The sequence below is a fragment of the Mustela nigripes genome, chromosome 3 (assembly GCF_022355385.1).
Source record: "Mustela nigripes isolate SB6536 chromosome 3, MUSNIG.SB6536, whole genome shotgun sequence".
NCBI lineage: Eukaryota > Metazoa > Chordata > Mammalia > Carnivora > Mustelidae > Mustela > Mustela nigripes.
In genome coordinates, this window is record NC_081559.1 from 103,841,899 (window position 1) to 103,868,908 (window position 27,010).

A 27,010-nucleotide genomic window follows, 5' to 3' on the forward strand; every position below is an offset into this window, starting at 1 on the left:
TGCAACATGGACGGGACTGGAAGAGATTATGCTGAGTGAAATAAGTCAAGCAGAGAGAGTCAATTATCATGTGGTTTCACTTATTTGTGGAGCATAAGGAATAATAAGGAGGACATGGGGAGATAGAGAGGAGAAGGGAGTTGGGGGAAATTGGAGGGGGAAATGAACCATGAGAGACTGTGGACTCTGAAAAACAATCTGAGGGTTTCGGAGGGGCGGGAGGTGGGAGGTTGGGTGAGCCTGGTGGTGGGTATTATGGAGGGCATGTACTGCATGGAGCACTGGGTGTGGTGCCTCAACAATGAATTCTGGAACACCAATAAGAAATTTAAAAATAAAAATAAAAAATTTTTTTTTAAATTTAAAAATGTTTATGAGATGGATAGATGGATGAGTGGACGGATGGTTGGATGGATAAGTGGGTGAACAGATGGGTACATGGATAGAAGAAGAATGAATAACCAGCAAAAGATCCAAAATTTCCTTACATCTTCCACAATCAATAAAAATATGGAAAATAATTAGATTAACTGAATTGAAAATTTGCCACCAGACTGAGAGCTTTGCCCTTGGGATACAGACTTGACTTCCTGCATTCATGCAGTCAGCATTTACTGCAAGCTTCCTGCGTGTCCAAAGGAGGAAGAAAGCCCAGAAGTAGAAGGCCGGGGCCTTGCCCACAGAAAGGTGGCACTATCACCAAACAGACTAAGATACATCTGGGAGGAACTCCAAGAGCCCACCAGCCCCCTCCTAAGCAGGTGCAATGGGCGTGTGGGGGGTGGTCGGAGGGGCTCAGAGTGGGTGACCCCAGGCCTGCTCCGCGTTGAGCACTGGAGCCCTGTAAAACTCTGACTCCAACTTCCACATCTCCTGAAAGGGACAAAAACATGACCCAAACTTTGTAGCTGACCCCCAAGCTCTGGTTCTGATATTAACCCCAATCTAAATAAACATAACCCTTATCTGAGAGGCTTATCTGACCCTAATGCCGTGGATGGAACCCTAACTGGGTCAGGCTGGAACACAGACCTCAATCTTTACCCACATGGAAGGCTCCAAAAGCCCTTGTGTGACAAGTAACTCAATCAAACTCAGACATCCTCTGAGAGAAAGACTCCGGCAGACTTGAAGCAGATTCAGAGAGCCGCTCTGCTGTGGAAAGGCCACCTACTCCCCCTCCCCCCCCCCCGTCCTGCCACAGCCCAGGGCACTGTGCCAGGGACTCGGGTCTCTGGGAGAGACATGGCCTTCCGTGGAGGGCCCCCCCAGAACCTGGGATCCATCAAGGTGTCTGGGAGCAGCAGAGAAAAACAGGGCCCTGCCTTTTGGATCAGGCCCTGAACTGGACACTCAGGGATGAGGCACATTCAGACCTTGCCCTCAGGAACCCAGCTCCCATTGGGAAGGCGAGATTTATTCCTTCCTTCCTTCAACATCTATTGCACATCATCTGTACTCTCTAAGCTCACGGGGTAAGCGTCCCACAGTCCAAGGATTTAGAAATCTGATCTAGGGACACTCCAGTTGCACCTCTCAGAATGGACTCACACGTGTAAACATTCAGGCTGATGCATGGCATGGGCACTGCTGGCATTCACCTCTGTGACACTCCCTTTCTAAGTGGCAGTGATAGAAACGTTTCTTCTCTAAATGTTGTAGTAGGTAGGAACACATCTGGCTTCAAATACTTCGAGAGCCTTTCCCTTTCCGCTGATTGACTCATGGTGACAAAATGGCTGCTGCCACTCAAGCCTCACAGCCACATTCCAGTCACAAAGGATAAGGAAGGGCAAAGGGGCCAAAAATCTCTTCCCAGCAAAACCCTGCCCCTCCCTAGGGACTTCCACTAATCTGCTACTGTCCGGAACCATGTCACACGTACACTCTGAGCAGCAGGGGAGATGGGACGAGTGAGTGATTTTGTTTTCATAAAGGGAAGCAAGGAGAAGTGGAGGAGCATGGAGCTGGGCAAACAACCAACAGTGTCTGTCACAGCTGGGCTATAACTTCGGGTCTGGTCCGGGTGCAGCACAGCTGGCTGGTCGGGACATGCATGTCCTCTTGCAAGGACTGTGCCCTTCTCTCCCACCTCTGCTGTCAACCTCACATTGAAGAGCTCACAAGCTGGTCTGCTCCCGCGTTTTTAAGGCTCCGTTGGGGGCACCTCATTAGGGATCCCAGATACTTGAGACCCCTCCTCCATGCAAGGGCTCTGCTCAGCTCTGGGGATCCATGCCGAGGCAGTCTCCCTTCCTCAGAGCTGGTCCTGGGGCTCTCCAGAAACGGTGCTTCCTGTTCTAACATTTGGTCTCTCCATCTGCAAAGGCCCCGCTCCTGCCCCGCCTGGGCACGTCCGTCCTCTCAGCCTTCTCTACTCACCCAGGACGACCTCCTCTGTGAAACCTTCCGGATCGCTCCACTCCTTCCCCCCAGCTCCTCCTCAGTCCCCTCACAGCTCTGCCCCTCCTCAAGACACAGACAACAGGTGTGACCCCTGCCCTGAGTCTCAGGTTCATAGGCCGCACTAGGTAGAATGTGAGCAGGTCCAGCCATTCCTCAGTCTGCGCGCTCACAACTGATCCTTGCTGCCAATCTCAAGAGAGCGAGAGAGCTGCCCAAGGCCAGGCGTGCGCTTGTCCCCTCTCCTTCCCTCCTCCCGTCCTCCTTCCAGCAGTGACAAACACTACTGACTCACACCCCGGCATAGGAGGCGCAGTGGAGAAGTGCTGAGGGTGGGGGGAGGAGGGGTCCCCCCAGAGGATGCTGTGAAGCAGCCAGCAAGGCGGGTAGCCTGGGGAGCTGGAGCTCAGAGAACTCAGAGGGGTATCTTGCTGTGGTCAAGGGGGCCCAGTAAAACCCGCCCCAGGCCCCTCTTACAGCACATTGCCATTCGGCCCTCAAAGCGCCCTACAGAAGCTCTCAGTGGTCACCCTCTGCCCACAGACTGGCATTCTTGTCCCAAAGGGCAGTCCAGTTCCTTACACAATGGCCTCTCCCTGCACCTCTGTGCTGGAGCTGATTCCCCTCCCCTCTCCCCAAACAGAGGTCTGACTCTCCTCCCCTCTCCCCTGTGCCCCCAACGAAGCCAGCTTGTGAGCTCTTCAATGTGAGGTTGACAGCAGAGGTCGGAGAGAAGGGCACAGTCCCTGTGGCCTCTAGTTCAGATTCTCCAATCAAAGCAGCAATTCCCAAAACATTCTCTGTGGCCCACTATAGTCAGTGAGTTGTCGATAGGGGGAGAATAAATTTGGCATATATTGGATAACACAAAGTGAAAGAGTTTCTTCACTGCAGACCTTCTCAGAGCCTTAACATGCTATTAAGATCCCACGTGCAGCATTTCCCACACTCATTTAAACACTGACTGTGGAATGCTAAGGCCATCTGTAGACTATAGTTTGGAGAACTCCTTCATTCACTCACCTGTCCAACTCGTGTGTCTGTCCCCTGCTGGGCACTGGGCTGGGTCAGCAAACACACAGGCATAGGCCTGCCCTCATGGGGTTTACATTCCAATGGAAACAGACCTAACTGCACTTCATTCATTCACCCACTGGATGCCCACTGAGTACCCCTCAGTCCTCAGTCCAGTGCCAGACCCTGGAGCAGAAATGAATGAGCCAGGACGGCAGCCCTCAGGAGTTCCATGGTTAGCTGATCTAAGAGACTCTTCCTGCTGTGAGGTGTAGGAGGCATGATGTTTTTGCAAAGGAGGCTTCAAGTCTTTTTCCTGAATCCAAGCCACCCGTGTACGCTCCTCTTTCCAGTCCCGAGTCAATCTGCCCTTTGCAGCCTCCTTGAGCCCCTCCGGCAGGTGCTGAATGCACCCCACTGGTTTGGGGACAGCGTGGCAGAGATCTGGTGTCTGGCCTGGGTCCCAGCCGCAGGGGTGAGGGAGTATTTGCCCATAGCATCCTGGGTAGCCTGATGGTATTTCTTGCTCTGTAGCCCCCAAGCTTGTCCCTCTATGCTCTGGGGGACCCCCTAATCCCTCAACCAGGATTTGTGGGCTTGTCACAAGAATCTGCTAAGGGCTGGGCTCCAGGAAAAAGACTCTGGGTCAGAGATCAGCAAGCAGGATACTTATTAGGGAGCACTCTGGGGATCCGTAGGGGCTGAGGGAGGGGACGCTGGGGCTGAGCCATGAAGGAGGTGGAGGGTAGGGGGTGGCCTGGCAGAGGAGCTTCCCTGCAGTGACCAGAGCTCCCCCCACCCCAGACTCAGGGAAGCCCAAATGACTCACTGTGGCTTCCACGGAGTGAGGGGAGAGGTTAGAGAGGAAGCTGGATTGCAGATTGGGGCCGAGTCACAGACAGCACGAGGGTCAGGCAAGGGAAGGCTGGCCTCACCCCACCCCTACGAAAGGACCATGGGTGTTTCTACACCCTCACCAACGTCACAGTTACACAGCTGTTCAGGCTGCTCGTAACAGTTCACCTGTATTAGGTCATGAAGCCTTCACAACACTGCTCAGAGCAAGGACTCTTACTGCCCCCATTTTGCAGAAGAGAAAACTGAGACACGAAGAGTTCAAGTTAGTTGTCCAAGGTCACATGGCTAGCAAGCGGCCCCAAGCTGTCTGGCTCCAGAGCACAAGCCTTCACCCCAATGCCGCTCATCCTGGAAGCAACTTTGAGTGGCTGAAGCCAGAGCTGTGTCCTCCAACCACCTCGATTCTGCTGGATTCCCCAGGCAGGCACGTCCCCCCTCCCAGCCCTTTGGAGACGCCACTGACCCAGCCCTCCCAACCAAAGTCCTCAAAGCACCAAACCCTCAAAGGCAGCTTGTCTTCCAGGGACAGTGCACCTGATGCCAAGCCCTGGAGGATGGGCTGCAGGCCAGGGACATGGTTTGGCTCCAGAACATCGCAGAGCAATTTGCAACACCTTCAAACCTCCTAGAGCAGCCAAGAGAGGCAGGTGATGTGCAAGTCTGCAGGAGGATGGCCGGTGTCAGCTTACCTCAGGTGGCAGAGGAAGGGCAGAACAGGAGTGAGGGCTGCGACTGACCCCTCGGGCCCCTCCTGCCAGCACACCCACATTCCCTCCACGTGCACATGCGGGGCACGGCCTGGTCCAGGTGCCCAGGGCCTCTGACATCCTGTCCACGAGCTCCTGCATTACCTCACCTTGGTTCCCTGGCCACAGCTCCTGCCTCTGCATTAGCCCCGTGGTGGGGGGTGGGGGGTGCTCTTCTCACCACAGTGGGAGTGCACCCTGGGGAGGGGAGGCTCACGGCAGCCTGGCCTACCGTGGGTGCCCATCCAAAGCAACACTGCGGCCTCCCAGACTGGGCTACCTGCCCCTGAGCAGATGTTACAGGACATCAGTGTGGATGGTGTGAAGGTGCCCTGTAAGGCCACCGGAACTCCCGGGGACACTCCCTCCCAAGTAGCTGCTCCACCCCTGCTCTGTGCTGTGTGCCCTGGTAAGAGGGCCCAGGTGAATGTGCTCCAGGCCTGCCCTCAGGGCTCCCCCCTGGCTAGCGGGAGCCTGCCTCACAGCTAGGGAAGAAGAGCCTGTCGTTGGCAAACAGACCCGCCTGGCCACCACCCGGCACTGAGCGGGGACTGAACCGGGCCTGCCCGGGAGCCTGCTTGGTGCAGAACAGTCACCCCTGCCACCACACCCTATAAGGGGCACTGCTATTCCCACGTTCAAGACTTAAAACTGAGGCCCAGAGAGGTCAAGCAACTGGCCCAGGCTACCACACCAGCCACGGCTAGGATCCCAACCCACTTCCGAACGACTCCCAGTCTGTGGGCCCAGCCTGGGAACATGGCCAGGGGACGCGGTGCTGGCGGCCAAACGGAAGGCGAAGGAGAGGCGACAGGGAAGGAAGGCCATGTGAGCAGTGATGAGTCACCAGGAGACGTCGCGGTTTCAAAAGGCCCGTTTGTACCAGACACACACTTTCACTCACTTTCCCCCTTTCCTTCCCTGCCCTTCCACTCCCTGATCCTTGAGCTGCTGGAGCACGTTCTGTTCTTCCCGAACCCCGAACCTCTTACTAACAGGGCAAACCAATCCCTGCCCATGGACCGAGAGCCTCGAGCGACGGGGATCCTCTGCTCCAGGCCCCTCAGCCGCCTGCAGGAGAGGGACAGGCTAAAGTGCGCCCAGAGCCCAAATCTGCCAGGCTCCCCAGGGGTTTCTGGGTCAAGTTCAACCTGCCCTCAACTTACTCCCAGGGCCAGCCCTCTGGGGAAGGAAGAGGGAAGAGAAGCAAATGTGGTAAAATATCACATTTTAAGGAAACTGAGTGAAGGTTACTGAAAATTCTTTGTACCAATTTTGCATCTTTTCTGTAAGCTTAAATTGTTTCTTTAAAAATGCAGAAAATGGGGCGCCTGGGTGGCTCAGTGGGTTAAAGCCTCTGCCTTCGGCTCAGGTCATGATCTCAGGGTCCTGGGACCTAGCCCCGCATCAGGCTCTCTGCTCAGCGGGGAGCCTGCTTCCCTTCCTCTCTCTCTTGCCTGCCTCTCTGCCTACTTTTGATCTCTGTCTGTCAAATAAATACATAAAATCTTTGAAAGAAAATAAAATAAAAATGCAGAAAATAAGTTAAAAACGCACTAACCTTAAGCCTCACCTCCAGAGAACAGCCCCAACTGTAGAGGCTGGGTGTGGGGCCCCTTCACAGCCCCACTCAGCCCCAGTCCCTCCACTGTCTCTTCCTGTTCCCCGTCACACTTCACTGGGATGGGCTGTTTCCCACCTCAGACAGTGAGTGCCTGGGGGAGACCGGATAGGGTGTGGACTCGCTCACATCTGTGTTTCCCCCGGTACTAAGCTTAGTGCCCTGAAAATACTAGAGCAGGACGGGACGTGCCCATCTTCAGGGCTCCCGCTTGTGCAGGGTGAGGAGAGGAGAGCATGAGCCACACTCCTGTTCCCCCGCCCCCGGCTCTGGCCACCGTCCTGAGCCACCAGGCCACCCCTCCCCTGCCACTTGACCCACTGGTAGCTGACTCCCACGAGCCTAACCCAGGCTCTCTGAGAGCCCAGTGTCCCTCCAAGGAAGCTGAAGGGGAACAAGCAAGAGGAAAGGCCAGGCAGCTGAGAGCCGGGAACTGAAGGTGGGAGGTGAGGCAGGACCATCGGGGCGCTGTAGGATGATGTCACAGGTACTCAAGGCAGGAGGCTGACTGGTGGAGAGGCAGAGTGGCAGGGACACTTGGAGAGGCCCAGGCTTGTCACTCGGTCCTTGCTCTTCCTGGAGCACCTTCCCGTCTGGACTCTACTCCATGAACAGGCCATACAGAGGTGAGTGAAAAAAAGCTCATGGATCCTCCCCGTTCCGACGTCCTACTGTGGGGACAGTCAACCCCACCCAACTGCAGGGGTCTATTTGTATCCACCCCTTTTTGGTATGATGAAGCAGGGAACAGAGAGAGTGAGGGATGCCGTGGGACGGGGGCTGTTCCTGCATGAAGAGATAAGGAAGCCCCCTCGCTGGGCAGCCTGCAGGGGGCACCATTTCTATGGGTCGCCCTGTGATGCCTGAAGGCAATAATAGGGTGTGGTTGTGCAGGTAACTGGGAGGAAGAGCTTCCCAGCTAGGAACAAGTGCAAAGGCCCTGAGGCCAAAGAGCATTCCAGAAACAGCCCTAGAAGGCCAGTGACGCTGGAGCAGGTAACAGGGGGCAATGTTGACATTAGACACCCTGAGCCTCTTGAGTGATGAGACTTACAGTTTTAGGATTATTCTGGCTACTTCGTGGACAGATCATAGTAGGGGGCCAGGGCCGGGAGACCTGTCAGGAGGTGACTGTGGCCTCTCAGGAAGAGAGGATGCCATTGGTCAGTGCCACATCATGACTCTAATGGGTCCCTTCCTCCATTGCAAAAATATTTAATCATATTTTCTGACTACTTGATATAAAGATGAATATATGTTACACATTCATTATTAGTATATTCATTTTTTTCCTGATGATTTCAGGAGAAATTAAAATTAAAATATTTTCACGGTCAGATTTGGGGTGTACAGAAGACATGGGAAGACCAAGCAGACCCCTTTCTGATAATTTTCCTCACCCTAGCTCCAAGTTCTTCTGGAATGCCACCACGTGATGACAGGGGCAGGTGTGTTTCCTGGGCCCAGGATAGCACCTGGCACCAAGGTCCCATCCCTCTTCAGAGGCCCATCGTAAGATCCTATCATATGGCCCTAGGGTCACCTTTGCCCTCATTTCTGAACCTACCAAGTGCTTCTCTATTCCTTGCCATCGAAGGACTTTGCAAATCCTAAGACAGGACGTGAAGTTCAGAGAGGGGGGAAGCCAGACCAGAGTTGTCCAAGACCACATCATGAAAGAGAGAGTCTCGTGGTGGCCTTTGAAGGAGAAGAAAGATATGGACAGTGTGTTAAAGGAGAATAGTCCAACAAAGGATGGCCCTGGGGAAAGACTCAGCATCTCGCCATGGCAGAGGGAAAATGAGAGATGGGTGGGCTGTGGAAGGTGCTGAGCAGGTGGTGGGAAGCAGCCTCCAGCAGGGACACCAGCCAGGACTTTCTCCTCAAGCTGCCACCAGGGAGCCTCCTTGCCTCCTTTTATATTAGTTATTTTTATTTTATTTTAATTAAGTAGGCTCCCACCCAGCATGCGGCCCAACACGGGGCTCGATGCACCACCCTGAGATCAAGACCTAAGCTGAGATCAAGAGTCAGACGCTTAACTGAGCAACCCACGCACCCCAGTGCCCTGCCTCCTTTGAGAGGTGCCCGCACCCTCGTCTGGAGGGAAGATGCGCAGGCCTTCGGCTCCTCGTGTGATGTGACATCCCAGCTCCCATGAAGGAGAAGTGGCCTTGATTAAAGGCCAAAGGGGATGTCAGCTGCACAGCCCCATTACCACCCCGCACCCTGCCAGGACCGTCTTCTTCCTCCAGTCACCGCCCCTTTTCTTGGCCCATCACCAAACACCAGATCTCTGGTCTTCCCAAAGTCATAGCCAAGGTCAGCTATAGGCATGGCGCTTCCTTAGTGGGCTTGAGGCCTCCCATTCTACCCGGACTTGGCATAAGCCCCTTCAGAGGATCAGGATCCAAGCCGGGATAAAGGAAAGTAAGAGAGACCCGTGCTCCGATGCTCCGATGCTGACCTTCCACATTTGGTGGCCTCGAATGACCCTTAGAACTTAGTCACCTCCTGGGGCGCCTGAGTGGCTCAGTGGGTGAAGCGTCGGCCTTCAGCTTAGGTCACGATCCCAGGGTTCTGGGACTGAATCCTGCATCAGGCTCCTTGCTCAGCATGCACCTCTCCCTTTGCACCTCTACCTGCTTGTGTTCTCTCTCTCTCTCTCTCTCTCTCAAATAAATAAATAAAATCTAAGAAATAAAAAAGAACTTTGTCACCTCCTCTGTAAACGTGGGCCTTGGGATATCCGCTGTGCAGGGTCAGTAATGGGCATGTGCTGTAAGGACGCCAGGTGCCTCGCCAGCCTCTGGACAGACATGAGCCATTTTCATTCCCAGGGGATGTGTTGCCACATTTGGGGTTGCTCTGGTTGGCTGTTTTCCATCATTGTCTCCCCACTAGTCCAGGAGCCTAATGAGCCAGGGATGCTGCATCGCTTTGCCCAGGGCCCCCAGTGCAGAGCATGCTCTGGATGTAAGTGACCAGTGGCCATTGCATGGCTTTCCTCAGAGCCCTGTCCTCCACCTCCAGGTTTGCACACTGGCTCTTGCCTGGGGCAGTTCCCGGGGGAGCCTAGCTCAGTCCATCTGCCCCCCAGGCTGTAGTAGCCTTTCCTTGGCTCTGCCCTGGACCTCTTGCTGGGCCCTGGCCCCAGTGGTCAGCCTGGTAAGGTCTTATTCTGGAGTCAGCTTCTTGGTCACCGGGAGCACACTTGAGTGCTGGCAGGCTAGGCGGGGAGGCAGGTGCCCAGTGAGGCCTGGGCGAGCTGCAGGCCTACAGAAGTCACCGAGACAGAAGGGAGAGTGCAGGGGCAGGAGCAGGGCAGCAGGAAGATGGAGCAAAGTTCTGATCCTCTCCTGATAACATACCTTCTTCTCCTCTATTTTCACATCTGGAAAATGGGTATAATAATAACATCCACTTTCCAAAGCCCTGGTGAGAGTTTTCTGGGAAAATGAAGCACAGGGCCCAGCACATAGAATGCCCTCAAGAAAGAGCAGTTTCCTGGTTTTTCCTTAGGAAAGCTTCACGTGACAGGGTATTCACCCAGATTCCCCTTCAGGGATGAAGACTTTCTCCTCAGGATGCTGGGTGGGGGTGGGGCACGCCTTCCGCTGTTTCTAGGAGGATAGCCTCCTTCTGCCCATCCCACCCCTCCTTCAGGTGACTCACAGGCAGGGGATAATTAAGGTCTGGCTGCCTCCTCCCACCACCCATGTGGAGACAAATCTGAAATGTGGGCCAGCCTCGAGCTGCCTGTGGGGCCCGTCACTGAGACCACTGAGCAGCCCAGCCTCTCCCCTCCCCTCCTCTCCACGGTTGACCTCAGAACATTCCTAGGAAATGTCCTACATAGGAATCACAGCTCCAGAATCTGCCTCCCAGGGAACCCAGACCCTTCAAAATCCCAAAATCTGAATTCAGGTAAGGGAAAAATAATTTTTTTTTTTCTTTTGGAGGTGATTCGACTGGAGCCCAGCAATAGGGCTACCGTTGGAAGTGAGCGGTATCTAGACTCATCTGCTAAACCAGAGGCATGGAACCCAGCGGGGGACATTGCTCTAGACAGCTGGTCCACCACCCTCACTCGCTGGGGCTTCTGGGTCTCGGGGCTTCTCTGTCGAGAGAGACCCACGGGTCATTCTCCTGCTGTGTCCAGGCCCCGAACGTGGAGCTGAGTAAGTCAGGTCCCTGGGCTGCAGAGGCCCTGGGCACAGTGGGAGGACAGGGCAGGGTTGAGCAAGATTGCCGAGGCAAGCCAGGTGCCCTGGGAGCCAGAAGAGGGGGCGTCTGACCCCACTTGGGTTTGGAGGAGCTCAGGAGGCCTCCCTGAAGCCAGCAAGGGGACTAAAAATGTTAGGCCAGAGAGTGGCACAGTTGGGTGGGGCTTCAGCCACCTTCTAGGCCTGCAGAAAGGAGAGGCTGTCTTGAGCAAGGAAGCCACGCAGCAGGGGCCCCTCCATGAAAGCCTGCTGCCTGACCCTTTTCCGTCAGCCTCAAAATGAAACCAGGCAACCGATGGTGGGAAGTGGGTGTGATTACCTTTATTCTATGGACTCGGAAGCCAAGGCCCAGAGGAAAAGTCAGGACCAGGTCTGCCTGAGTCCCTCCAGGCAGCCGCTGGCCCAATGTGGGCTGACATGCCTTCCTTGCTCGTGAGGCAAGGAAGCAGTGTTTGGGACAGGTAGGTGGCAATGATACCTCTTACACAGTGGTATCCTGACTCGGGCCCCACGCAGAGCCCTGGTGGCAGGGAGTGGCCGGGGCTTCAATGGTGAAGAACTGCAGGCCCTTGCCTGGCCTCCTTGCCAGGGTGTGGGGTGGCGAGGGGCTTGCCCCCGGACGAGGCCCCTGCATGGGGGAGAGGGCCCCATCTCCGGTTCAAGCAAGCACTGTGAACGAGGACCAAGGACCCAGCACTGCCAACACCAGTTCATGGAAGAGACTGGAAGAAGAGCAGGTGCAGAAAAAACAGACACCAGAAGTTTCTCCAGGGCCACGGACACCGCCCACCACGGCTGGGGCGCGTCCTTCTTTTGCAGAATGACAAGATTCGTCCCCACTTTCTTTTAAAGCTCTTTTTTTTGTGAAATGTAACAGGCACACAGAAGAGGGCACAGAGCAGACAGGCGCACAGCTCAGGGACTTACCACAAAGCGCACACTACTCATGAAGTCACCGCCTGGGGTGGGAATGGAGCATGGCAGTCTCTCAGAGCCAGCCCCAACCTTGAATCCTCTCCCACTGCCCTCCTCTGCCCCCTGAAACTAACCACTAGCCTGAGCCCAGGGCCATCACCTCCTTGCCTTCCTCCCTGTGTAAGAGGTATCATTGCCACCTACCCGTGGTGGTGGGGATGCCTGTGAAAGGCCGGCATCCGTGTGGTCATGAGAGCCGTTTGCTGACATTTACATGGGGAGAACTGAGTAAGCACAGATCATGTTCTGGAGCCACTGGCTGGCTTCTGGTCCCTGCCCCACCACGTCCCCACTGCAAGCCACCTAGTGTCCCACTCCTGGGCATCCTTTCTGAACGTTCTGAACACACTTGAGGATGTCCCGTGTATTGGCCTGGCCCCAAGACACGGACACCCACCTGAAGATTTCCAGAACGGAGTCTGAATCCAGGCTCCACAGTTTCTGTGGTTTTGAAAAAGGCACTCATTTCCAGAGACCCATTTCCCCCTATGTGAGAAGAGTGATAATAGTATTCACCTCGCTGGATGGTTTTCAGAATTACGGATGTTTGGGTAAACGCGGTCGACATCACTTCCAATAAGCTATGAACATCCCCAACTGGCTGTTATGTTTAACACGTTACTTCTAAAGCAACCTCTTGTAAGAGGGACCCTTTTCTCTTTTATGTTCAACAGCGTGATGATCTCTGCAAAACGCCACCTCGGCACTTAGCTCAGGGGACACCCTCCGAAACTTGCTTCTCGGCCCCTGACCCATGCCCTGGGCATGAAGGAAATGGGAGGGAAAGGTCTGCCACTCTAGGGGGAGCCCTGGGCCCCAGCAGTTGGCCAGTAGAAGCCTCCTGGAGACCACTGGATTCTGCCTGTGCCCTATAGGCTCCCCTATCTCAGAGCGCAAGGGTGTCCAAAAAAATGTTCCAGAACGCTTTGTGCTCCACAAGCTTTGCCATTTCAGACCAACCCAGCAGGATCAGAAAGAGCATTTCCCTGTACACACATGCACCAGGGTTAGAAAGACGACAGAAGGCAACATCTCTCAGACACAGCTGGCACAGTAAGAACTGTGGGCTGCGAGTGGCTGTGGCACGGAGGATGGGAACCCTGAGTCTCAGGCTTCCCCCAGGGGACCTCCTTTCCCTTCTAGACTGCAAAGCCAAGACCAAGGCCGAGCGCGTGCACGCGTGTGTGTGTGTGTATGTGCGTCTGTGTGTGTCTGTGTGTGTTTGTGTAATGTATTTTTTTTTAAAGATTTTATTTACTTATTTGACAGAGAGAGAGTAAGCACAGGCAGGAGGAGCAGGAGAGGGAAAAGCAGGCTTCCTACTGAGCAGGGAGCCCAGTGTGGGGCTTGGTCCCAGGACCCTGGGATCATGACCTGAGCTGAAGGCAAACACTTAACAGACTGAGCCACCCTGGTGCCCCTAAAAAAAAATCTTTTTAAAATACAGAGAAAGGGGCACCTGGGTGGCTCAGTTGGTTGAGTGACTGCCTTCAGCTTGGGTCATGATCGTGGTCCCAGGATCAAGTCCCATATCAGGGTCCCTGCTGTGCGAGGAGTCTGCTTCTCCCTCTGACCCTCCCCCTCTCTCATGCCCTCTCTCTCTCTCTTTCATTCTCTCTCTCTCAAATAATAAATAAATAAAATCTTTAAAAAAAATACAGAGAACAGGGGCATCTGGGTGGCTCAGTGGGTTAATTCTCTGCCTTTGGCTCAGGTCATGGTCTCAGGGTCCTGGGATCAAGCCCCGCAACGGGCTCTTTGCTTAGCAGGGAGCCTGCTTCCCCCCACCTCTCTCTCTCTCAGCCTGCCTCTCTGCCTACTTGTGATCTCTGTCAAATAAATAAATTAATTAAATCTTTTAAAAGTTAAAAGAAAATTTTTAAAACAGTAGCAAGAATGTATAAACAATAAATACATAAATAAAATAAATTTAATATTCCCCCTTACACGCGAATCTTCCATAACTGTATTGTTGAGTCCATTCACCCTTGGATCAAGATGTTGCACTGACTTAGAGAAATAAAATGTACACTCAGATCCCCAAATGTCCCTTTTGGTCCTGTGTCCCCACTGGACTCCCGAAGAGGACAGGCCATAGAGGGCAGGCTTGGGTCACTTTCCTTTAACTGGAGACCCATAACATGGGCCCCAGACAGTGAAAACAAACCTCGATCGAGCACTCTCTGCTCAAATCACTCAATGGTCACCACGCAGCTAGTCAGTCAGGTTGCCGGTCTCCAGAGCAGGTGGTATTCCCAGTGCACGAGATGGCATGAAGCAGCGGGAGCCCTGGCTTGCGTCAGAAGCCCCACATTCAGAGCACTGGCCCGTATTTTCTGGCCCAGCATCTCACCACAGCGTGTCAGCATGTTAAGCCTGAGGTTTGTCCCTGGAGAACAAGGACAGCAGCCCTAACTCACGGGTGTCACAAGCGTTAAACAGCTGGTGTCCATCACGAGCTTGATGAGGTACCAGAACCATGGCAGGCATTCAGTAAGCGACAAATATCTGCCTCCCAACACCAATGTGCCCCTCCTCCTGGCAGAGGGAGGTTGGGCTCCCGGCCCCTCCAAGCCAGACGGGCAACGTCTGCCCACTTGCCTCAGCCGCCATCCTTGGCGCAGGTTCACCCGTCACCTAGGGGCTCCCCTGCTGGCCAACTGCCAGCATCCGCCATCTTCACTCCCCTCCAGCTTCCTCCTCATCCCTGTCTCTGGAAGGCTAGCTCTCCCGGCTCTCCAGATCCAGTGCCACCGCTTTGTACCAGCGCAGCACCCTCAGTGGCCGCTCCTCCGTGGGAACCAAGCACTCCCGGGCATGTTCCTGACCTCTCTGTTGGGGTTAGGGCCTGAGTTTGTGGACAGAGCCCTGGCCCAGGGATAGGGGCACCTGGGTTCCTTCTCAGCCTGGGTGGGCCACCGGGTACCAGGGGACCTCGACATGTTGCTTCCTTTCTATGGGCCTCAAGTTCCCCAGCAGCAGCAACAGAGCCTAGACAAGCTCAGAGTTTTGCACACCTTGCCCCTTACTGCCTGGGCACCTCAGAACCCCTGTCATAGTTCCCATCGGGCCCCACAGAACAGCTCTGAGTTTGGAAAGCCCTACCACATACTATTCCTTTAATGAAGGCATCAGGGGACATGTTGGAAGACCACCAGCTGGGGCCATGTCTATGGCTGTTCACAGCATTGCCCCTATGACCCTGTCACCCAGAATCTGCCTGGAATTGGGCCACATGGCGCTGAAGACATCAGGCAGGAGCCATGTCCTCCCCACCATGTCTTCTGTGCCAGAGACAGTGGGGACAGAAGCAAGCTGGGAGCCTCACAGTAAGCCCTGTGTGCCACTACCCAGCCCCACCACCCCCAGGCCCAGCCTCTGTTTTGTACACAAACACCCAGGATAGGACATTGGAAACCTGCGGGCTGATTTCATCTTTCCAATAACAATGGCCTTTTTTTTTCCCTTAAAGGTCTGGCAGCACCTTCTCGGGGTGGGGAAGCAAGTAGAGGCCATAGAAGGGTCTGGAGGAGATGGGGCTCCTCTCAGCTATGGCATATCCCCAGCTGCCTCCTCAGGATGGTGAGGGTGGGGGGTATGCCCCTGTACCACCCCATCCAACAGAGGGCCTGGCACATGGCACCATGGGCTCGGAAAGACTGTTGGCTAAGGAAAAAAAAAATGAGGGGCATCTGGGTGGCTCAATCAGTTAAGCATCTGCATCAGGATTAAGCCTCCTGTGGGCCTCCCTGCTCAGCGGGGCGTCTGCTTCTCTGTCTCCCTCTGTCCCTCCCTCCCCTCGTTCTCTCGATCTCTCTCTCAAATAAATAAATAATTTTTAAAGGTTTTAGAAAAAGAGAGAAACAAATGAAAGAAAGAAAGAACATTGATGCAGCCCACCTTGACCCTTTTTTTTTTGAGCCTGTGTGTCTACCAAAGCAGAACCAAGTAATGATTGAGCATAGACTTGAGTCAAAATCCCTGGGTTCAAAGTGTTTCTTGGACAGGTCACCAAACCTCCCCTGGCCTCAGTTTCTTCCTTCCTTCAAGAGGGGCAATGCGGGGCCCCAGAGCAGGGCTGAGGGGCACAATCGTATCTCCGGACCCCAAGCAGAGCCTGGCAAAGGGCCCACCCTATACGTGCTGGCGATTTCTTTTCCCCATTGGTTTCGGTGGGTTAATTTTCTTCTCTATGACATACTCTGGTGGTGGAGGATGTGGGACCCACAGCTGGACCCCACGTCCCCACCATACGGTGACGAGGCTGGCTGGGGCCTCAGGACCATGTTCTGCCCGCTGTCAGGCGAGGGGAAGCTGCTGGGCGCCACTTGCTGGCCTGCTCCCTGACCCCTCTCCCTCCACTCTGCAGGCTCTCACCCCTTCCTCTGCCTGGAGCAAAGGGTCAAGGGGAGGCCTCTGAGGCTCTAGAGAACGGCAAGACCATCAGAAGGAAGGCACACGGGTCCCCAAGTGACCATGTAGAACGCAGCCTGACAAGCCAGGTGGACCTAACACACGAGGGAGAAACGTGCCTTTCTCATGGCAAGCCACTCAGGTTTACGGGTTGTTTCCTAGCGCCTGTTACTTAGCTAATGATATGGCCATAATGTGAGGCTATTTTAATTAAGTCTTCTCAGGATATTTCCAACTTGTTTCTAATAATTATTACCACGGTGGTGCTATTTTATATTCTTTTTTTTTTTTTAAGATTTTATTCATTTATTTGACAGACAGAGATCACAAGTAGGCAGAGAGGCAGGCAGAGAGAGGGGGAAGCAGGCTCCCTGCTGAGCAGAGAGCCAGATACTCGGCTCGATCCCAGGATCCTGGGATCATGACCTGAGCTGAAGGCAGAGGCTTAACCCACTGAGCCACCCAGGCGTCCTGATGTTTTATACTCTTATGGTCTTCTTTTTAATGTTATCTTGTGAAGACTTTACAGTTTAATTAGTCAATTAGTCTACAGACCAACCCATCTTTCAAACTCTTTAGTCACTAGCAGGCAAAAAAAAAAGCACTCAAAACTTTGACACATGTTTCTGTGCCGGGCCCTAAAGGCTACTTGTAAGGGCATTGGAGACATTAGGGTATGGGGAGCAGCAAGCTTCCAAATGGACAATTTGGTCAAAGGCCAAAAGGTCCAGATGAGGCCTTCAGAACCCCTGGCAGAGCTCCAGGCCCTGTCCAGGCCAACACCCCCAGGGTCCCTCAGCCCCACACTTGGTACATTGCCAGTTCCCTACTCTCCCATCTGAATTCACCTGTCCCATCCCCTGCCACCATAGCCCAGTTCTCAGTGCACTTAGCTAATAAACTAATCCGAAGTCCTGTTAGGAAGGCACACCAGCTGGCTCCCTGCCTGGTATAGGCACTCTCTCATGAGGGCCTCAGGTCCCACTCCCTCACTTGCCAATCACCATATTACTATCGTTTACCCACTCAACAAACACTGGTGGAGAGGATTCTCCCCACCAGGCCTGGGCAGGACTTCCGGAGTGGCAGTGGTCAGGCAGACCAATCCCTGTCCTCTAGGAGTTCTGCTCAGCGAGAGAGGCCCAGAGACAAGCTGACAGTTCAGCGTCTGCACCAGAGCCCACGGGAGCTCTGTGACTCGAGGCCAGGAACGTGCGGAGTCCACAAAAGGAACGGGGAAGAGGGGAGAGGAGGGAAGGAAGAGAGGGAGGCAGGAGAGAGGGACAAAGAGGAGGAGAAAGGGAGGGAAGCAGGAAAAATGGAAGGAAGGAAGGGAGGAGAAGGAAGAGGAGCGAGGACAGGCAGGGAGGCCGTTGGCTGGTTCTTCCCCCCACCCTCACCTTTCGCCACTCGGCAAGTCTGAAGCCCCGCCCCTGTCCCTACTCCAGGTCACCCTCTGATTATCAGATATTCCAATAGCTGCCTCCTGCCTGATAAGCTCCCTCCAGATAACCCCTTTCCCAGGTAATGCAGTTTAAATATTGATCCACCCAATCAAGACAGGTTAATATTCAACCCCGCTGAGCTCTGGAAGCCTCCTAGGCACTGGGCTGCCTTCCCGGAAGTAAAGGGGTAAGGGGCTGAGGGAGAGGCCGCCAGAGGCAGCACAGCCTTCCCTGGAAAGCAGGTTCCTCATGGACTTGCTCTGGGGCTGTCTAGTCCTGGCTCTGCCCAGATGGTCTGAGTCTCACTGGCAGGTCCAAGAGTCCTCCAAGAGCATGGGTGTCCCGGTACCTGGCCCAGGTGAGGACAGAGGACAGGGTGCTTTGGGAAGTGTATGCTGAACTCACCAGGAAAGGAGCAGAGGGCAAGTCGTTTCCGCTCCACTGCCGTGCTCAGCTGGGAGAACATGAGCGTGCGCGCGCGTGCACACACACACACACACACACACACACACACACACCATCTCTCCAGGGATTCTGCTTTACTGGCTGCCCTCAGGCTCCTGGAAGTTTGATCCTCGTAGTCAGTCTCCCAACACCACCCACCCTTAGCTCACACCCAGATCTGCATCTTGAGTGATTCATTTCCCTTCCTGGATGCTTCTTTAAGCAAGTAGCCTCTTTCAGGCCAGTGGTTCTCCAAGCCAGGCTCTCCCACCAGCAAAGAGCACCCACAGGGAATCGGTTAGAAATACACATTCTCAGGCCCCCACTCAAACCTGAGTTGCAAGTGGCCAAGGGACCCAGCAGTCCATTCAACAAGCTGTGTGATTCTGACACCATGTGAGGAGCATAGCACCCCACCCTGCTGCCTGCAAAGGGGTCACCGAGGGGGGAAACATCCTGGAAGCTTCATGGTCATGGCAGGGCCAGCGGAATGTGTGCGGGAAGGAGACCAGTAGACTGGCTCCCAGTGTGGTTCTGCTAGAGAGCCTGGGAAGGCAGCCAGGCAGTGCGCAGGCCTCAGCACTTTACCTCCCAAGTCCCTCTCTGTCTACTCCAAACCCCCCCAGTGTCACTCTCCTTTGGATCCTGGAACACACGGAGCCACTTCCCATCTCCAAGCTCCCCGTCCCCACCCCACCCCCCAGGAACCTCCTCCTGTTCACTGCCGATGTCATTCCCAGTTCATAGATGAGCAGGCTGTTTAGGGAGATCCAGAATCTCGCTCTCCACACGAGGTGGTTCCAGGATTCCCATCCCCACCACGCACACCCTGCACTCAGGCTAGCTGGGGAAGGAAGGGAACTTTACTGGAGTGTGGTGGGGAGGGGAGCTGTTGAGTCCTGCACTTGGGAGGACAGGGAGAGCCCGGGCAGGTGGCACCAGGGAGCGGCACCAGGGAGCGGCAGACCGTACAGTCAACTGCAATGGAGCACCAGAGGCAGGCTTGCTTGAAAGAGTTGCAGTCAGGGAAGGAAGGTGTCTAAGCAGGGGAGGGCCTAGAAGAGAGAACAGAGGCCAGTGGATGACTCCAGAGATTGCACACCAGGCCCTTGATGGTGACAAGGCTTTGGAGTGGATAAACTGCAAATGTGACCTCCACAGCATGCAGCCCAGCACACCCCCTGATCAAGCTTCAGAGACCCAAGGCCTCCTGCTGGGGTGGCTACTGGGGGTTGGAGGGGGTGGGGGGAATCAGAATCCTCATTCTCTGCAGGTGGGAATGTTAAACCCATGACCCAGCAGCTCCACCCCTGCTCTATATCCAGAAGCCAAAGCAGAGACTCCGAGGGACATCTGCACAGCCATGTTGATGATGACATTATTCACAAAAGCCAAAAGGTGGAAACAGCCCAAGACGGATGAATGGGTACACAGAGCATGGTGTATACACACAGTGGGCTCGTATCCAGCCTTAGAAAGAAGAGCAGCCCGTCACACGCGGCAACACATTATGAGCCTTGACCTTCTGTGGAATGAAATAAGCCAGTAACAAGGGGACAAATACTGTAGAACTCCGCTCTAGAACTGTCACAGTAGAGACAGAGCAGAACCGTGGTTAGAGGGGACTGCACACGGGCCAGGAGTGGGGAAGAACCTGTAGAGTTTCTGTTGAGAAAATGAAAAAGTCCCTGGGAGATACTGGGGCTGGTTACACAGTATGTAATGTACTTGATGTCACTGAATCGCACGCCTCTAAATGGTTAAGATAGTGAATTCCACAGTGTTGTGTATTTTTCCACAATTTTTAAAGAAAGACTGGAGGCCTGAGCCACAGAGGTTTCTTACAAATGAGTTTTATTTGCATTCTGACCCAAGCCCCGATCCCACATACAGATTTCTCATCTGCACAATGGTACAGTAACAAGTGCAAAATATGCTGTATTTCAGGTACAAAAACAATGCGGCAGTGTGACTTCTGTCCCAACGCCCACCTCCCATGACCCAGCACAACCTCTTGACCTGCCCAAGGCCCACAACACCCAGCAGACTCCCACCACCTTCACGAAAGAGTCACCCAATCTGGAGAAAGCTCGGGAAGTTACATATTAGGAAAGAATCACATTACATACATGAACATTGGAGGACACAGTGACCAACTTTTTAGCCAGCAAGGAGAGGGCTGAGGGTAGAGGCACACAAACAATCCCCCCATCTTTTCTTTCCCCCCAATATTTATTTAGTTGAGAGCACATGAGCAGGGGGAGGGGCCAAAGGGAGCTGGACAAGCAGACTCCCCAGGGAGCACAGAGCCTGACACAAGGGGCCCCTCAACACCCTGAGATCGTAACATGAGCTGAAATCAAGAGTCAGACGCTTAACCAACTGAGCCACCAGGCGCCTCCCCTTCTCTGGTCTTCAACAACCAAGCCCCAAAAATGTTTCCTGACTATGGCGCCACCAGGCCCAGGGATAACATCACAGGATGAAAGGCAGCACTGTGTAAGGAGCTTGCTCCCCAATGTGGCATGCAAGAGTGCACCCTATCGATGGGGAACCCAGACCCAGATACCCCAATTCTCACCCTGGCTTGATGCACTAATGGTTGGAGGACCCCTGGCTGGCATCTGATTTCTGTCTTGACTTCCTCACGTGGAACACTGGGCCACGGTAGCCTCAGCACAGTGGGGAGGATGGAAAAGGACAATGGCAGAAGCGCTGAGCTCCAAGCCTGACCCAGGGGAGGCCAGCCAGCATCCGCCATGGCTATTAGCATTGGTGTTGTTACCAACCGAAGGCCGGATGCAGCACTCCGTCACCTGGAGTGGAGAAGCGGGGGACCCATAAGGACCAGACTGCCCCAGCAAGAAGGTGACCCCTCGCTTGACCTCAGTGGTTGGCCAAGATTTTCTGGAAAGGCCTGGCTAGTATCTGTTTTCAGCACTGAGGACCAAGAGGCGAGTCAGTATTATGTCAGAAGAGAAAATGGAATTTCCACGACTTTTTGTTGATGGAATTCAAGATATAGTAACTGAATACTTTCCTTTGTAATACAGGTCTACTCATGAGAAGAATGGAATTGGGACAGGGGATGCCGGGTACAGTTCACTTGGGTTCAGAGACTGTGCTCTGTCATCAGATGTCACTCAAGCTGGCAGTGAGCAGGATATGGCCCGCAGTCCACTGACCCCCTACGCGAACAGATGTTATGTTGGTCATGGTGGGAGCCGGGTGATGGGATACTGGGGTTAATTATATTGTTCTCTCCTTGATGACGGTTTGAAAACTTCTCATGGTTAAAAGGCTTCTGGCTCCCTGCTAGCTCCCTGACTGACGGTATTAAACATAGAGCAAGGAAATCGAGGGGAGAAACGGCACAGGAGGCAGGGGCATGAAGACCAACTCCACGAGCCCTGGTTCTGAGGTCCTTGTCAGATGTCAGCTACCAGCACTGCTCCCCTCCCCAGAAGAGGTGGGCCCAGGGTGTGCACCTCCCCCACCCCGCTAACCAGGGCAACGTTGCCCCTGACCAGTTAGTTTCATCCACAGAGCCTGAATGAGTGTCACACGACATCTCAGAGCACAGGTCACCACATCCAGTGAGCTGAAACTTTTTAGGGCTGTGCTCAGGCTGGCCAGATACAGGAGCGAGGACAGGGGTGCGCGTGCACACGCATGCATCGGTAACACATACGCGGACCTGGCCAGCACAGAATCTGGGCTCAGTCACCAAGGAACAGCTGGCGGCCCTTCTCAGGGCGCTGATAGGGCAGCCACCCAGCTGTGAGCAAGACAGGCTTCTGGAAGATCCAGCCCAGCTACTAGACCTCAGGCGCACAGCAACCCAAGCGGAGATATCAGCACAGCTATGGACAACAGGGACACACGCACCAATGCGACACATGCCTACCCTAGGACTCATGGAGGGGAAAGTGGGAAAGCTCCACCACCCCTCAAGCTCACCTCCTGACCGAGCCAGCCACGACTCGACAGAGGCAGATGCTCCGGCCAAGCAAGGGTCTGGGTCCCTGGCTCCTGCACCCTTGGGCATGGCCACGGCCATCGCCCCCACTCCTCATCCTTGGCTCCTCCCCCTGGAGAGCCTGCAGGCTGGCTCACTCCACCAGCAACAGCAAGAGAGGTTTTCCATGTTTCTCATCAGTTCGTTAATGATTTTCGAGCTTAAGTTACTCAGGCCAGGCCCCAAAGCCACTCTGGACTTGGAAACTTGTGACCCACAGCTCAGCCAGCTCCAGTCTGCTCCCAGGAAAGTGCCCTCTAGGTTAATAGCTCTTCCCAAGGGGCCCGAGGCTGCCTGGGCAAGAGGTCAGAGGGGCAGCTGGCTAACCTTTGCTTCCGACCCTAAGCCCTGACTTGAAACTCCCTACTCCACCCCGTTCTTTCCATCCATCCCTTCCCCCAGCAAACCCTATTGTCCCTCCATTCAAAAGCCTCTGTGTCTTCATTGTAAAGGTGCAACCTGGCAGACACAGTAAGGCTTATCACAACCTTTCAAACAGAAAAATAAATGGGGCCTGAAAACAAGGAATTCAGCTTGAGGCTTCTAGTTCACAAGATGGCGGCCTGAGCTCATGGGGAGATCGTTCTCTAAGATCACACCTTTAAAAACGGCTGCTGGAAAAGGAGCCACAGCAGAAGCCACAGCCTAGAACCCATGGGATGAAGGCTACAATTCTGGGCAGGCTGCCCCATCCCCACAACCCCCGACTCTGGCCTCAGAACTCACAGGAAAGGCAGTGGACAGGAGTGGGAAGTGCTCTGGCTTTTCTGTATTTTAAATGGAAAAAATAAACTCTAGCTCATCTGATTCCTGCATAAGGAGGACAAGCTGCTGAAATGAAGCAGCTAAAACATTTCTGTACCAAATTATGATGTGTATTTATGTTCTACTTCTCTGTGAGCTGCAAAATTTTATCTAGAACCATTAGAGAAATGCAAAAGGGACATTTGGCTGGCTCAGTCAGTAGAGTTTGCAAACTCTCTATTAGGGTTTGAGTTCAAGCCCCATGTTGGGTGTAGAGATTACTTAAAAATATTAAAAAAAAAAAAAAGATTAAAACACACAAGTAGAAAAACAGATACCAGTGGGGGTTCCAGAAAATGGAAGACTCCACTAATAGAAAATTTAAGATAATAGATCTTAATTATACCCTCATCTGGAGTTAAGAAATAAAACTATTACCCTATCACATTTTTACAATTAAAAATTCAGGCTGTCGTCACTTGGTCTGGGAGTGGCATGACTTAGGTCTAGTGACTCACAGACGCCCTGGAAGACTGGCAGTGGACACCAAAGGTCAGCCCCGATTCTGTGTCACCTTGGGCAAAGGATTCCATTTCCTTGTGACTGAGTTTCCACCAGAAAGGAAATGACTGGTCCTGACTAGGATGACTGTGTAGAGTCAGAACATGTACCAAGAAATCCTGCAGAACAGGAGAGTGTGATACGACCCAGTACTGCTGAGAAGCTTAAGGGGGACACAGTAGGAGAAAAACAGAGAGACAATCATAAAAATGGGGGGCACAGGAGAATTTAAAAAAAGGGAGGGGAACAAAAACAAAAACACACAGTTCCTGGTGACAGCCCCGTGTCCCAGAAGAAAAGACCCAGTTAACATTCAAGGGCCTTTAGCAAGGGTCAGCAACTGATGAGGGAACTGGGCATCCACACGCAAGAGAATGGTGCTGGACCTCTACCTCATACCATATACAAAAGGTAACCTAAAATGAATTAAAGACCACTGAGAGCTGAAACTGTAAAAAATCTTCAAAGGAAACATAAGCATAAATCTTGACCTTGGGTTACACAGTGGTTTTTCAGATATGACACAAAAGACTCAAGCAACAAAAAACACACATCTTGGGCATCATCCAAATTAAAAAATTTGTGTTCCAAAGGATATCTTAAGAAAGTGAAGACAATCTCCAGAATGGGAGAGAAGTTTCACAGTTCGTGTATCTGATAAAGGACCTCCATCTAAATATACAAAGAACTCATGCAACTCAGTAATAAAAAAAAAAAGGACAAATGACCCACAATGGATCTAAACAGGTATCAAAGAAGACATGCGAATGGCCAGTAAGCACATGAAGAGAGGCTCAACATCATTAGCCATCAGGGAGAAATGCAGATCAAAAACCACAGAGACCCTCTACTTCACACCCACTAGAATCCTCTCATCAAGAAGGCAGGTAATTAGCAACCACCAGCAAGGATGTGGGGACACTGGAGCCCTCCTGAGCTGCTGCTGGGAATGTGGAAACAGCCTGGCTGTTTCCCAAAAGTTAAACACAGAGTTCTACACAGCTCAGCAATTCCTCTCCTAGGTATATACTCCAGAGAAATGAAAACCTATGTGTATGTAAAAACTTGTACAACTATGTTCATAGCAGCACTATTCATAACAGCCAGAGAGTAGAACAACTCAGAGATCGATCAACTGGTGAGAGGATACACAAAACGTGGTAGGTACAGCCATAGAACGGAACATTAGAGCTCTAGAAAGGACTGAAGTATGGATACATGCTCAACATGGAAAACCCTAGAAAACATTAAGCTACTTTAAAAAAAAAAAAAAGCCAGCCACAAAAGGCCACCGTGATTCCATATACATGATAGGCCCAGAATAGGTAAATCCATGAAAGGAGATTCACGGTTGCCTAGATCCAAGGAAGTTGAGGGGGAGGCGCTGGAGAGGGAGGGTGATCGCTAAAGGTAATAGGGTTTCTTTGGAGGGCAAGGAAAATCATGTCAAATTGAATGTGCTGATTCTGTGGATTCACTAAAAACCACTGAGCTGGATACTATACACGAGAACACTGTATGGTCTATGAACTGTATCCCAATAAATCTGTTACCTGCTGCCCCATCCTCCCCCTAAACAGAAGAGGAACCAGGAGCCTACTGTACTCTGGAGGAACTCACCCGTTGTCCTAACATAACCATGACCAGAGAGCCCCTTCCACCATCTCAAGTGTCTTGGTTTATATGATAAATTTCTACCATTGCCCTATCACTACGTGGTATCATTGACTGTCAAGGTCATCTGATCACATGGTGGGACGCTCATTTCCTAGTCCTCCTTTAACCCAAGATTGCTGAGAAAAAAAAAATTATATAAAAGAAGCTCAAGGGCAACATAAAAAAGAAAAAAAGAAAAAGAATCCTCTTGTCTCATCCCTTTTATACTTGTGATAATGCACCTGGGAACAGTTTTTTCTCTCCCTCCCTCCTAATGGCGTAGACCCAGGTCTGGTGGCAGGTCCTACACATGGACTGTGCTGTATACATGGCAAATGCAGAGACTGGAAAACCCATCTCTGGGCACTGGGGCGGCAGGTCCTTAGAAACAAGAGTCAAGGTGAGAGAAGCAGAAGGCACAGAATAAATCCCATTCCCATCAATCCAACCAAGAATCAGAAAGATGATGCTCACCAGGGTCTCTGAGGAGGGAGACCAACAGGAAGACAGAATGGAGGCAAACCACCTACATCCATCCAGCAGTCCTTGTCAACGGGAAGGCTGGGGATGAGCCAGGGCCTTCCCTGGAGGCAGGGGAATGGTGGAAGGATGCAGTGGCACCAAGATACCCAAAGAACTAGCAGGGTTTCAGAGAAGATGTCCCTGCTACGTGCCTCTTTAGAGCAGCAGGCAAAGAACAAGGAACCATTCAAAAGCTGGAGTCCAAGAGGAAGGGAGAGAGGAGCCACTGGCTTTCTGCATGCCAGAGACTGCACCCCGGGGTTTCTGCTGGTTATTGGTCCATGGTTTTCATAGACTGGGCCAAGTCCCTCCTGGTCACAGCTTGCCAGGAGAGGCCGCAGCTTACAGTGGTGCAATCTCTACATCCGAGGGAATCCACGAGCTAGGGGTGGGAGGCTCTCCTTTACACATGATACTTCTGCTTAGAGGCCACATTTCAGGATGATGTGGTAGCCATCATTGCTCTCGGCTGTGAAGAGAAACATGGGGCATTTTTCAGGTGAAAGGCATGATGCCATGACCTTGGGGAATCAGATAGGGCATGGTACTGGGGTACCAGGCAGAAGCCCTGCCATGGATATTGCCTCCAAATGTAATTGCATGGAGTGAAGTGTGCTAACAAAAACAGGTATTTTTAACACATGCCTTCACATGCCTTCTGCCTTATTGAGTTTCTTTCTGCCAATGGGCCTTTCTACCATCGCTCTAGGCCCAAGAACTCCATATTCAAGAAGGCTCCGTATTCAAGGCGGCTTTGGACAAACTGTGGTTCTCAGAGTATTCTGACCCCCAGCTCTCTGAAGGCGGCTGCTGGCTAGATCCAACAGAACAAGGAAGAGAGGGCTGGCCCTGTCACCATTCAGGGTCTATGACCTTGTTGGAGGGCTTTCATTCTGATATACTCCCTACATTTACCTGCCCCACCCAACCCTATCATCACCATATATGGTGATATACCCTCACCCAGACCTAGACTAGATCACAGCTAGTTCCCCCTTTCTCCTGGCACAAGAGTTCCTTCTCAGACCCCTTCCTCAGGGGAACCTTCATGCTCTTCCACTGCCCCAGATCCCTGACCCACTAGGCCTGTAGGCTCAGCTGCTGTATTCCACACTTGCTCCTCCTGGAGACCCCCACTGTGGAAAAAGTCAAACGCACCTTACTTCTACTCAGGCACTGAGTTTATAGAGCACACGCTGCCTGGCCAGATTTCCCTTTCAGAACTGACTTTGGAGCCAATCTCAGAAGTTCTCACATCACCAGGGCAGGCTTTCAGAGCAAGTATGTGTTCCTTTCCCCCAGAGCATGTTGCCAGATGTCTCTCGGAGGGACCCACTGTGCCGGCAGGCCCCACTTACGTAGAC

At 52.9% G+C, this 27,010-nt stretch overlaps 1 protein-coding gene across 5 annotated transcripts in view; it reads right to left on the reverse strand.

The window, feature by feature from the left end:
* TFCP2L1 (transcription factor CP2 like 1) overlaps positions 1-27,010 on the reverse strand; it is an 89,062-nt gene that overhangs the window by 5,678 nt on the left and 56,374 nt on the right. For 2 of the 5 annotated variants that reach the window (XM_059394478.1, XM_059394477.1), the window contains one exon: positions 19,988-26,115. The exons of the other annotated variants lie outside the window; for them this stretch is intronic. In XM_059394478.1, the coding sequence (XP_059250461.1) occupies positions 26,069-26,115 (47 nt within the window). In that variant the 3' untranslated portion in view covers positions 19,988-26,068. Of the gene's footprint in view, positions 1-19,987; positions 26,116-27,010 lie in introns of those variants that run through there. 5 annotated transcript variants of the gene reach the window in all.